Source organism: Syngnathus typhle, linkage group LG1, assembly GCF_033458585.1.
Source record: "Syngnathus typhle isolate RoL2023-S1 ecotype Sweden linkage group LG1, RoL_Styp_1.0, whole genome shotgun sequence".
Classification (NCBI taxonomy): domain Eukaryota; kingdom Metazoa; phylum Chordata; class Actinopteri; order Syngnathiformes; family Syngnathidae; genus Syngnathus; species Syngnathus typhle.
This window is the reverse complement of record NC_083738.1, coordinates 1,430,013-1,442,574: the sequence shown is the minus strand read 5'-3', so window position 1 is coordinate 1,442,574 and position 12,562 is coordinate 1,430,013. Positions and strand designations below refer to the sequence as shown.

Sequence of the window (12,562 nt, the reverse complement as noted above, 5' to 3'; positions counted from 1 at the left end):
CTGGTCCATGTACTCTGTATTTTTTTTCATTCTTCTCAAGTGACGTGCTTTCTTTGCAATATCCTCATTGGTCTTTGTCAAATGTTCATTTATGTAGCTGTCTGTACCTTTGAGCAACTTACCCTGCTTTAGAAGTGCAACTTTGTGCTGACAAATTTCAGAATGACTGCAGGCTTGTCGTTACTGTTTCTTCTGGGCAGTGGATAACATGCTTCGACCTGGTTGGAGTCCATAGTTATTCCTTTAGTTTGCAGAAACTCAGCTATCTGTTGCTTGGCTGAGTTTGCATGTTGCTCACAGCCATCGTTACTTGCCGTCACTGCCCTTGCATAAGATATAAGTTTGATTGCTATTCCCGTGATGACAATGTCATTTATTCTTGTGTATTGCTTGATGTCCGCTACCCGACTTTCAAGGTAGGCAAGACGCTTGTCCTTCTCAGCATTGAGCAGTCTTTACCTCTTCCACCAGTGCCAAGATGTTTTTCTGCTGCATCCTTACAGCAGAAACTTCTTCCAAAAGGAAGTCAAGTGACCTTTTTATCTCCTCGACCTCCTCCGTGGATATGGTTAGGTTTTTTTTTCGGCCCCATATTGCTCACGTTGGTTGCAGCTCTCATTGACAGCTCAATCAGTTGTTCCCCGGTAAATCAGCTGTTAGCAGTCTACTAACAAACTTGCGGGTTCACGATCTGCTTAGATCAGTTACGTTTTCTTGATTTGGGTTATTTTCCAGTCCTTCATGTGCAGGCGTGAGAATGAGTTTTAACATAAGAACACAGCCCAAACTTGGTGTAAAAGAATATCCGATCCAAGAACTTCACAGTGCGTTGCGCTTCCGTGACTAACAACACTCAGGATGTGTGAAAGATGACAAATATTCTCAAACATCCCTTGATCTTAAACTCCCAGGAGGGCAAGGAAAAACTTAAAACTTCTACTCGGGGAAATGAGAAACATTGAGAAGAGACCAAAACTGTGAGGATCCCTCTTCCAGGATGACCAGGCTGCAATGGATGCAGAGAGGACACATAGTACAAACAGTGTAGACAATTCAAAAAAAGCAGAATGTTATTGCACAGCAATGACTCTGAGACTCTAAGAGTGATGTGAGTTCATCAGAGCAACAGCCTGTAGTTCAAACAGACTGCAATCTGGGTGAGAATGGTCCGTAGATATGTTTCTTGCACGTTTCCTGGTCCTGGACAGGTACAAGTCTTGGATAGATGGGAGAAAAGATCTGCAGTCCTGATTGTCCGTTGCAGTCTGTGCTTGTCTTGTTTGGAGGCCAATCTAAACCAGACAGTGATGGAGGTGCATAGGACAGACTGCATGATGGCAGTGTAGAAGGTCTTCAGCAGCTCCCGCGGCAGGTTGAACTTCTTGAGCTGTCTCAGGAATTACAGCCTCTGCTGGGCCTTCTTCTTGAGCGATGAAGGTGTGGACAGAGCGGTTGTGGGGGGAGGTGAGTATGTTGATTGTGCTGCAGGAGGTCCTGTTGTGTGGGAGGACCGATCAAACCTGCGGTAGAACATGTTTAGCTGGTTTGCAAGCCTTGGGCTCTCCACAGGATGGGTTGTTTCTTGAAGCCTGTGATGCTCTGCAGACCTTTCCACATTGTTGAGGGATCAGGATTGGCAGAGAGGTGTCTCTCCAGGCTCTCCCCGTAACACCTCCTGGCTTTCCTGACCTCTCGGTTCAGTGTGTTTCTGGTCTGCTTGAAGTCAAAAAAGTCAAAGTCTGCTTTATTGTCAACTTCTTAACATGCTAAGACACACAAAGAAATCGAAATTACGTTCCCACTATCCCACGGTGACAAGACATGGTACACAATATACATACAGTGCCTTGCGAAAGTATTCGGCCCCCTTGAACCTTTCAACATTTCGCCACATTTCAGGCTTCAAACAAAGATATACCGTATTTTCCGCCCTATAAGGCGCACCGGGTATAAGGCGCACCTTCAATGAACGGCCCATTTTAAAACTTTGTCCATATATAAGGCGCACCGGCCTATAAGGCGCATAAAATAGAAGCTTTACTGCAACAAACTGAGGTTGACTAGGGTTGCGGTATGCACCCACTAGCCAATAACCAACGAGCCCTCTGTAAACAATCGCGTTTCTCAAACAATCTCCTATAAAATGATTGGAACTGACTAAAGTTCAATCTAACGCATTGGTACTACTTACCTATGTTTCCCTTCCATATCGATCCGTAGATTTACTCGAAACATTAACAGCGCGGCCTATTTTGACATGAAATAGCCTCACGCGTATAGCAGCTATCGTTATAGCATTAGCCATCCGCGATTTCCTATGAGCCTCAGCTCGCAATCTCCCATGAGCCTCAGCAAAGTGTAAACAATCGCGTCTCTCAAACGAGCTCCTATAAAATGATCAGAACTGACTAAAGTTCGATCTAACGCATTGGTACTACTTACCTATGTTTCCCTTCCATATCGATCCGTAGAATTACTCGAAACATTAACAGAGCAGCCTATTTTGACATGAAATAGCCTCGCGCGTATCGCAGCTATCGTTATAGCATTAGCCATCCGCAATTTCCTAAGAGCCTCAGCTCGCAATCTCCCATAAGCCTCAGTAAAGTGTAAACAATCGCGTCTCTCAAACGACGGCCTATAAAATGATCAGAACTGACCAAAGTTCGATCTAACGCATTGGTACTACTTACCTATGTTTCCCTTCCATATCGATCCGTAGAATTACTCGAAACATGAACAGAGCAGCCTATTTTGACATGAAATAGCCTCGCGCGTATAGCAGCTATCGTTATAGCATTAGCCATCCGCAAAAACCATTGACCCTCAGCTGGCAATCTCCCATGAGCCTCAGCAAAGTGTAAACAAACAATCGCGTCTCTCAAACAAGCTCCTATAAAATGATCAGAACTGACTAAAGTTCGATCTAACGCATTGGTACTACTTACCTATGTTTCCCTTCCATATCGATCCGTAGATTTACTCGAAACATGAACAGAGCGGCCTATTTTGACATGAAATAGCCTCGCGCGTATAGCAGCTATTGTTATAGCATTAGCCATCCGCAATTTCCTATGAGCCTCAGCTCGCAATCTCCCATGAGCGTCAGCAAAGTGTAAACAATCGCGTCTCTCAAACGAGCTCCTATAAAATGATCAGAACTGACTAAAGTTCGATCTAACGCATTGGTACTACTTACCTATGTTTCCCTTCCATATCGATCCGTAGAATTACTCGAAACATTAACAGAGCAGCCTATTTTGACATGAAATAGCCTCGCGCGTATAGCAGCTATCGTTATAGCATTAGCCATCCGCAATGTCCTAAGAGCCTCAGCTCGCAATCTCCCATGAGCGTCAGCAAAGTGTAAACAATTGCGTCTCTCAAACGAGTGCCTATAAAATGATCAGAACTGACCAAAGTTCGATCTAACGCATTGGTACTACTTACCTATGTTTCCCTTCCATATCAATCCGTAGAATTACTCGAAACATGAACAGAGCAGCCTATTTTGACATGAAATAGCCTCGCGCGTATAGCAGCTATCGTTATAGCATTAGCCATCCGCAAAAACCAATGACCCTCAGCTTGCAATCTCCCATGAGCCTCAGCAAAGTGTAAACAAACAATCGCGTCTCTCAAACGAACTCCTATAAAATGATCAGAACTGACTAAAGTTCGATCTAACGCATTGGTACTACTTACCTATGTTTCCCTTCCATATCGATCCGTAGATTTACTCGAAACATTAACGGAGCAGCCTATTTTGAAATGAAATAGCCTCCCGGGTACAACAGCTATTCGGTGACGCCCCCTGACTACAGTTACCGTAATGCTGGGAAGCGATGCGACCTTGTAATTTACTCGTCGTACTAAAACGTACTAAAACATTTTGGCAGAGCACTGTGTACAACCAGTATGGATCAACAAATTCATCACTTGATCCATATATAAGGCGCACCGGGCTATAAGGCGCACTGTTGACTTTTGATAAAAATTTAGGTTTTTAGGTGCGCCTTATAGGGCGGAAAATACGGTAACTTTTTTTTTTTTTGTCAAGAATCAACAAGTGGGACACAATCGTGAAGTGGAACGAACTTTATTGGATGATTTAAACTTTAACAAATAAAAAACTGAAAAGTGGGGCGTGCAATATTATTCGACCCCTTTACTTTCAGTGCAGCAAACTCACTCCAGAAGTTCAGTGGGGATGTTTGAATGATCCAATGTTGTCCTAAATGACTGATGATAGATAGAATGCAACTGTGTGTAATCAAGTCTCCGTATAAATGCACCTGCTCTTTGATAGTCTCAGGATTCTGTTTAAAGCGCAGAGAGAACCATGAAGACAAAGGAACACACCAGGCAGGTCCGAGATACTGTTGTGGAGAAGTTTAAAGCCGGATTTTATATATATATAATATATGTGTGTGTTTGTGTGTGTGTGTTTGTGTGTGTGTGTGCGTGTGTGCGCACGCGCAAAGTATATATATTAGGGGTGTAAATCGCGGGTTTTGTCACGATACGATATATCGATACAAAGAACTACGATACGATATTTGCCGATATCTTAAAGCCTGCTGCGATTCATTCACGATATATCGCGATATAGTGCTCTACGATCGATATATTTTTTTTTTAATGAAAAATATAGAACAATATCCTGATTTATAACAATTCATACGCAAAATCAACAAGGGACTGCAAACTCTTTACCGTTTTTTTCCGTGTATAGTGCGCCCCCATGTATAATACGCACCCTAAAAATGGCATGCTGATGCTGGAAAAAAGCCTGTACCCAGAAAGGAACAAGGCAAAGTGTTGTGAAATAAAATATTACCTGTAATACGGATTTAGGTAGAGAACTGAACTCTCGCTCTTTATATAGCTGACGTGTCTTGCACATCCGTTCTGCGCATCTGTAATGGCGGCCTCCGTATGATATCCGGTTTGCGTGTGTGCGCGTGTGTGCGCGAGACTGAGAGAGAGCGAGAGCGCGAGAGCGCGAGAGAGAACGCTCAACCGTAGCGCGCCGCCGACCGCCCAACTGCACCGCGCTCGTCGCATTATTGTGACAGAGCCGTCGCTGAAATTTAGAAGATATTTTTAAAGTCCTGATGTACTTTCTAAAATTTAAGTGGACCTCAGTGCGCACTGCGCAGGGAGCTTAATTTGGTGCGGTCGCGCAACCGCAGCGCGCCGGGCGCTCACTGTCGCATTGCTTAAAGAGCGCCTTTGTGTTTTAGGATGAACAGCAGAGACCAAAGGAACAAGGCAAAGTGTTGTGAAATGAAATATTACCTGTAATACGCATTTTGTTATTTGCTGATTGAAACTGCGAATTAAACTGTGAATTGAAACTAATAGGAAGAAAACAACTCTCGCTCTTTATATAGCTGATGTGTCTTGCGCATCCGTTCTGTGCATTTTATTTCACAACACTTTGCCTTGTTCCTTTCTTCTCTGCTGTTCACTTCAAACACGCTCCATGCGACCGCAATGCTCTCGTATCAGACGCTTGCTCGATCACCTGCTCGTTTGCTGTCCCGTGCGCGCACGGAGCGCGGTGGTGCGTTTATGGGCAGTCGGAGAAATCAACGCCAACAAAAAAAATTACATCCAGCCTAGTTAAGACCATACCAAAGACTATAAAAATGGGACCCATTGCCTCCCTGCGTGTGTGACGATCATTGGGACTTAAAAAAAAAAATAATTACAATTTTTTTTTGTACCCATGTATAATGCGCACCCCAGATTTTAGGACAATAAATTAGTTAAATTTTGCGCACTATACACGGAAAAAAACGGTATTTAGGAAATTACAAGAGTATTGTAGAATACAAAGTGCTTATTTTAACACTGAACTTTGATGTCGTGTTTTTTCTTTAAATGTGCGGCGAGATTCGTGGTCCCTGAATATTTGATCACCGCATGGCAGGATTTACAAACTGCACGTGTCTTGTCCGTTGAGCCATCTTTTCTTTGGAATCCAAAGTGCTTCCAAACGAATGACTTGAAGCCTAAAGGGGAGCAAATTTCCTCGTCTTTTTGGACACTAGCCATAGCACCAGCCCAGGAGCCGCGTACTAGTTGTCGACTCCCCTTTCACGTGCCTGCTCTGCTCACAACACCGCCGCGCACTGCTCCCGGAAAGAGGAAGCAAGCAACGATGAACTGGATTTCAAAATAAAGTCGCGTCTAATGTCCGAGGTCAAACACGGCGATATAAATCGATGTTTACGTTTAGCATCGATGCCAATAAATCGTAGAGCATTATATCGATGTAGCGATGAATCGTTACACCCCTAATATATATATATATATGTGTATATATATGTGTGTGTGTATATATATATATATATATATATATATATATATATATAAAAAATAGGCCAGCACTTACCATATTTTATGCATGTATATGACCTACATGTACCGTATTTCCTGCACTATAAGGTGCTCTGGATCATAATTTGCACCTTCATTGAATGTTTTATTTTTAGAATTTTTTTCATATATAGGGCACACCGGATTAAAAGGTGCATAGAACAGACGCTACTGCATCAAACTGGGTTTGACTAGGGTTGGGTTATACATCCACTAGCTGGAGCTGTGCTAAAGGGAATGTCAAACCAGTCAATGAGGTATTTAGTCAAACTTGTATCAATTTTATATAGGTCAAACATTTTTACACGTTTATATACGGCGAACTTCATATGCATTACAACATACAAGGTCCGGCAAAATGATCTGACACATTTGTAGGTTTAATAAAATGCAAATAAATTAAAGAAACAAAAAAGGTTTTATTTTCAAAAAGTACATACTGTATAATGCCGCTTTGTTTTTCATTTCATTTTCGAATAAGTTCTGGCAGTGCAAGGTCGGCCGGTTGATTTTCGTTTCAATACGGATCCACTGGCTCTGAAGGTAGTAACCCAAAACAAGATCGTGTGCCGAGCAGGTGTGGGATCATGTCTACCAAGTCTGAAGCGCAAACTGAACGCTCGTTGTGTTGCAGTTACAGATTCGTTCTCGATAAACGTTTCCACAATGAAAGCGCGATGCTCACCAGTCCAATTCATGTTAGCAACTGAAAGGAAACAAAATAACATCATTCCAAAATGAATATAACACATGTTGCACCTGAGTGTAAGTCGCATCTTTTGGGGAAAATTTATTTGACAAAATCTCAAGATCAAGAACAGACATTAATAGGCAACAGGCTGTACGGTACGGTATGCTAACGTTACATAAACACATAAAAAGAGGAACTGAGAACGTGCCTGAACATATTAAGAGTTATTCAAATAACTATGACATAAATAAGTTTATCGAACCCCCCTCCGTGAGTCGTCACCTCATCGTGGTGGAGGGGTTTGTGTGTCCCTATGATCCTAGGAGCCATGTTGTCTGGGGCTTCATGCCCCTGGTAAAAGGGTCCTAGGTGAGGGGCCAGATAAAGCACGGCTCAAAAGACCCCTTATGAAGAATGTAATATATGGACCTAGTTTTCCCTTGCCCGGCCGCGGGTCACCGGGGCCCCCTCTGGAGCCAGGCCCTGAGGTGGGGCTCGAAGGCGAGCGTCTGGTGGCTAGGCCTTCGCCTTGGGCACATCCCAAAAGGAAAACGTGGGTTCACCATCTATGCGAGGTGCCAAAGGGGTCGGGGGCAAAGCGAGCTGGGCGGCGGCCAAAGGCGGGAACCTTGGCAGTTCAATCCCCGGCTGCAGAAGCTGGCTCTTGGGACAATAAGCTAACAAATGCATTTACCACATTATTGTGATCCCCAAGAATAATACAGCACATTTGATGCAATTCATCTGATACAACTGCTCAAAATACACTGACAAGAAGTGAAAACATAGAGCACAGCTTCAAAATTTCAAGACTGATGCTAATGCTATGAAAACAAGTGGATAGACAAAGTGAAATACAGTTTATTTTTGTCATGTCAAGCTTACTACTTTACTGTGTTTCCATAGAATACAACGAGTGCATCATAGACACACAATAATATGAAAGTGATATACAGTTTATTATTTTAGTGTCATCTTAAGCTTACCGCTTTACTGTGTCCGTCGTTTCCATGGAGTGAAGGAACTGAAACGAAGTCTTTCGGCGAATCCTTCTCTATACTGACAAAATATTTCTGAAACATTCCTTGAACAAGCAGGACTTTGCCCACGGATGTGGGAACACTGCTTGAAAAATGAAATTTGACCAGACACTTCTTTGAGGTTCTGATGTTGGGGGATGGTACAATAATTTGTGTCGATTGATCATCCTACAACGAAAGATTTTGATCTCTGCACTTCGACATCCTTGAGTTGTTTGGATTAACGTTTTTTTCCGTGTATAGTCCGCAAAATTTAACTGATTTATTGTCCTAAAATCTGGGGTGCGCATTATACATGGGTACAAAAATTTCTTAATTTTTTTTTTTTTTTAAGCCCAATGATCGTCACACACGCAGGGAGGCAATGGGTCCCATTTTTATAGTCTTTGGTATGGTCTTAACTAGGCTGGATGTAATTTTTTTTGTTGGCGTTGATTTCTCCGACTGCCCGTAAACGCACCACCGCGCTCCGTGCGCGCACGGGAAAAAGGCGGCTCTGTATGGGAGAGACGTTGAAGAGGAATAAAAACACCCTTGGAAACTAAAACTTGCCCCTCGTCGTGACTCGGAGCCGCAACAAATGTTTCGGATTTGTGTAGGGTACATTGTGACAGACAGCAAACGAGCAGGTGATCGAGCAAGCCTTGTCTGATACGAGAGCATTGCGCTCGTATGGAGCGTGTTTGAAGTGAACAGCAGAGACGAAAGGAACAAGGCAAAGTGTTGTGAAACAAAATATTACCTGTAATACGGATTTAGGTAGAGAACTGAACTCTCGCTCTTTATATAGCTGACATGTCTTGCGCATCCGTTCTGTGCATCTGTAATGGCGGCCTCCGTATGATATCCGGTTTGCGTGTGTGCGCGTGTGTGCGAGAGCGAGAGAGAGAACGCTCAACCGTAGCGCGCCGCCGACCGCCCAACTGCACCGCGCTGGTCACATTATTGTGACAGAGCCGTCGCTGAAATTTAGAAGATATTTTTAAAGTCCTGATGTACTTTCTAAAATTTAAGTGGACCTCAGTACGCACTGCGCAGGGAGCTTAATTTGGTGCGGTCGCGCAACCGCAGCGCGCCGGGCGCTCACTGTCTCATTGCTTAAAGAGCGCCTTTGTGTTTTAGGATGAACAGCAGAGACCAAAGGAACAAGGCAAAGTGTTGTGAAATAAAATATTACCTGTAATACGCATTTTGTTATTTGCTGATTGAAACTGCTAATTAAACTGTGAATTGAAACTAATAGGAAGAAAACAACTCTCGCTCTTTATATAGCTGACGTGTCTTGCGCATCCGTTCTGTGCATTTTATTTCACAACACTTTGCCTTGTTTCTTTCTTCTCTGCTGTTCACTTCAAACACGCTCCATGCGACCGCAATGCTCTCGTATCAGACAAGGCTTGCTCGATCACCTGCTCATTTGCTGTCTGTCACAATGTACCCTACACGAATCCGAAACATTTGTTGCGGCTCCGAGTCACGACGAGGGGCAAGTTTTGGTTCCCAAGGGTGTTTTTATTCCTCTTCAACGTCTCTCCCATACAGAGCCGCCTTTTTCCCGTGCGCGCACGGAGCGCGGTGGTGCGTTTACGGGCAGTCGGAGAAATCAACGCCAACAAAAAAAATTACATCCAGCCTAGTTAAGACCATACCAAAGACTATAAAAATGGGACCCATTGCCTCCCTGCGCGTGTGACGATCATTGGGACTTAAAAAAAAAATCAAAAAATAAAAATAAAATTAAAAAAAAATTCATAAAAATTAGGTGCGTATTATACATGGGTACAGGCTTTTTTCCAGTATCAGCATGCCATTTTTAGGGTGCGTATTATACATGGGGGCGCACTATACACGGAAAAAAACGGTACAAAAGTCTCAGAGTAATAAACATGGCGAATTTGTGAATCTGAATTTCCCTACCCCCGGGATCGATCGATCAATCAATCAATTTTATAGGAGAAAAATATTGGCTCCAAAACTGGATCTCCATCAGCAGTCTGTGCCGAACCATCTTTTCTGAAACAACTACCGTTTTTTTCCGTGTATAATGCGCAAAATTTAACTAATTTATTGTCCTAAAATCTGGGATGTGCATTATACATGGGTACACATTTTAAATTTGTCCCATTTTTATAGTCTTTGGTATGACCCGGCCGGGGTTTGAACCCACAACCTTCCAATCTCAGGGCGGACACTCTACCACTAGGCCACTGAGCTGGTATATATGGATCAATTGATGAATTTGTTGATCCATACTGGTTGTACACAATGCTCTGCCCAGGGCTGTGGACTCTGTTCGGACTCGGGGACTCTGTTCGGACTCGGGGACTCGGACTCTGTCATTTTTGCCGGACTCGGACTCTGTGCTGATTTTGACCATGTCCACCGAGTCCAACAATAAAAAAAAAAGAAGCAAGATGCAGCCAGAGAGTGTCAGGTTACAGTCAGCGCGGTAGGAGTTGGAAGAAGCAGTAAAAACTCCACCAAACTCATCGTAATGACCCGTGATATATGTTATATCCTTACTATTTTTAGCAAGAATAGGTCGGACAACGACGTGAATGATACCGTTTTTTTCCGTGTATAATGCGCAAAATTTAACTATTTATTTATTTATTCATTTATTTTTTTAAGAAAATCATGGTACAACAAAACCAACAACAGGACTGACCGACAAAGTCGTGGAACAAAAAGACAGGGTGACATTACCAAAGACAGGAACAGAAACCAAACAGACATCATGACAGTAACACATGCAATGATCCGACGGTGAGCGAGGGGCAGACAGGACTTAAATACAAAACACGTTACATTGATTGAGGTGACACAGGAAGGGAGGGGCGACGCGAACAGAAACTATGGCAACCTAGACACATAGCAAAACTGGGGACGAGACATGACAAATCTCCCTCGAAATAAAACTTGAAATCACCTTTCTTGTTTGTTGTCAATCGCGCATCGCATTCAGCCATCCTGCCCAACACACTTAGTCAGTAAAATTCATAATTGACGACACATCATTTGATGCAATGGTGCAATCCTTGATGGTATGTTATTGTCAAAGGGGCAGACAAAAAAATAATAATTTGGGTGCGTATTATACATGGGTACAGGCTTTTTTCCAGCATCACCATGCCATTTTTAGGGTGCGTATTATACATGGGGGCGCATTATACACGGAAAGAAAACTGTAAAATATTTGTCTCTTCAGATGTCTGACACAGCAAGAGAGGATGAGATACAGTTTCTCCGGGACCAACTGAGGCAAAAGGAGAAGGAAGTCCAGCTGGCTGCTCATGCTGGCTTGGATCTGCTTAATCAGCTAACAGAAACACAAACTCTGTTTGAGGAACAGAGAATAAAGATGACAAGTGCGTTGGAGGTATGACACTTCAAAACCATCCATTCATTTTTGTTCACAGTCACAAGTGAGCTGAAGCCTCTTCCAGAAGCAAGGTACATGGACTGGAAACGAGTTTCCCTCAAAATTCTACTTGCATCACCCCATAATGACAAAATAAAAAAGTTATTAAATCTTTGAATACTTGCTATTTTCAGAAAGACAGCATTTTGTGTACCTGCCGATTTACAACTGGTGGCCTGTTTGAGTCTCATCTTTGTCATCGTTTTAGTTTAAATTTGTTTTGGTTTTTGTTAACTCTTTTCCGTCTAGTCAAGTTTTAGTCGACTACTACTCTGAGCATTTTACTCTTATTTTCATTTTAGTGAGCATTGTGCATGACTATTTTAGTACATTTATCATTTACTGTTTTCAACACCGCTTACCCTGTTCAGGGTTTTGGGGGTTACTGAGCCTATTCCAAGTTCTAAAATGGTCTTTGGGAAATAGTCTTGCACTTTTCCACCTGTTAGGGCTTTCATGGTTGTCATCAGTCTACTACAGAGCTTGATTATTGAATCAGGTGTGTTGAGACTAAAACAACTGTTCTGTTTTTCTGATCAATGTCCAAGGATCTTAAGCAAGACAAGTATACGCTGCAGAAGGACGTGGTGCTGAAGACCCGGCTAATTGAATCATTGCAATCAGAGGTTGATTGCCTGACGAAATGGCATCGACAGAACATGAACATTGAAAAGGAAAAACTTGAGAGTAGTCACCGCACGACTCTTAATGAACTCAACAACAAGGTACGATAGCTGTCTTAACATTAAGATAAAAGCTAAAAATGAATTAGATTTAAAAATCTGTCTGATGTCAATTATTTGGAAGATAGTTTTTTTTTATTATTATTTGTGGTAGTAGTGGTTGTCATCGTCTTAATTTTCTTTAATCGATAAGTGCCACACAATTGTAGAAACAGGAAGATCAATCAAATGCTCTTAATCTAGATCGGTGCATAATTTAACTGTAAATTGTTTTGCTAAGCGGTTCGTGGCAATTTGAAATATGTGCCTTTGCTGAATAAAGGTTGGGAAACACTGTTAG

The 12,562-nt window shown here is 42.6% G+C and overlaps 1 protein-coding gene across 1 annotated transcript in view; it reads left to right on the top strand.

The window, feature by feature from the left end:
- spdl1 (spindle apparatus coiled-coil protein 1) overlaps window positions 1-12,562 on the top strand; it is a 204,884-nt gene that overhangs the window by 6,391 nt on the left and 185,931 nt on the right. Inside the window, 2 exon segments of the mRNA XM_061276665.1 lie at window positions 11,327-11,497; window positions 12,088-12,264. Coding sequence (XP_061132649.1) covers window positions 11,327-11,497; window positions 12,088-12,264 — 348 coding nt within the window.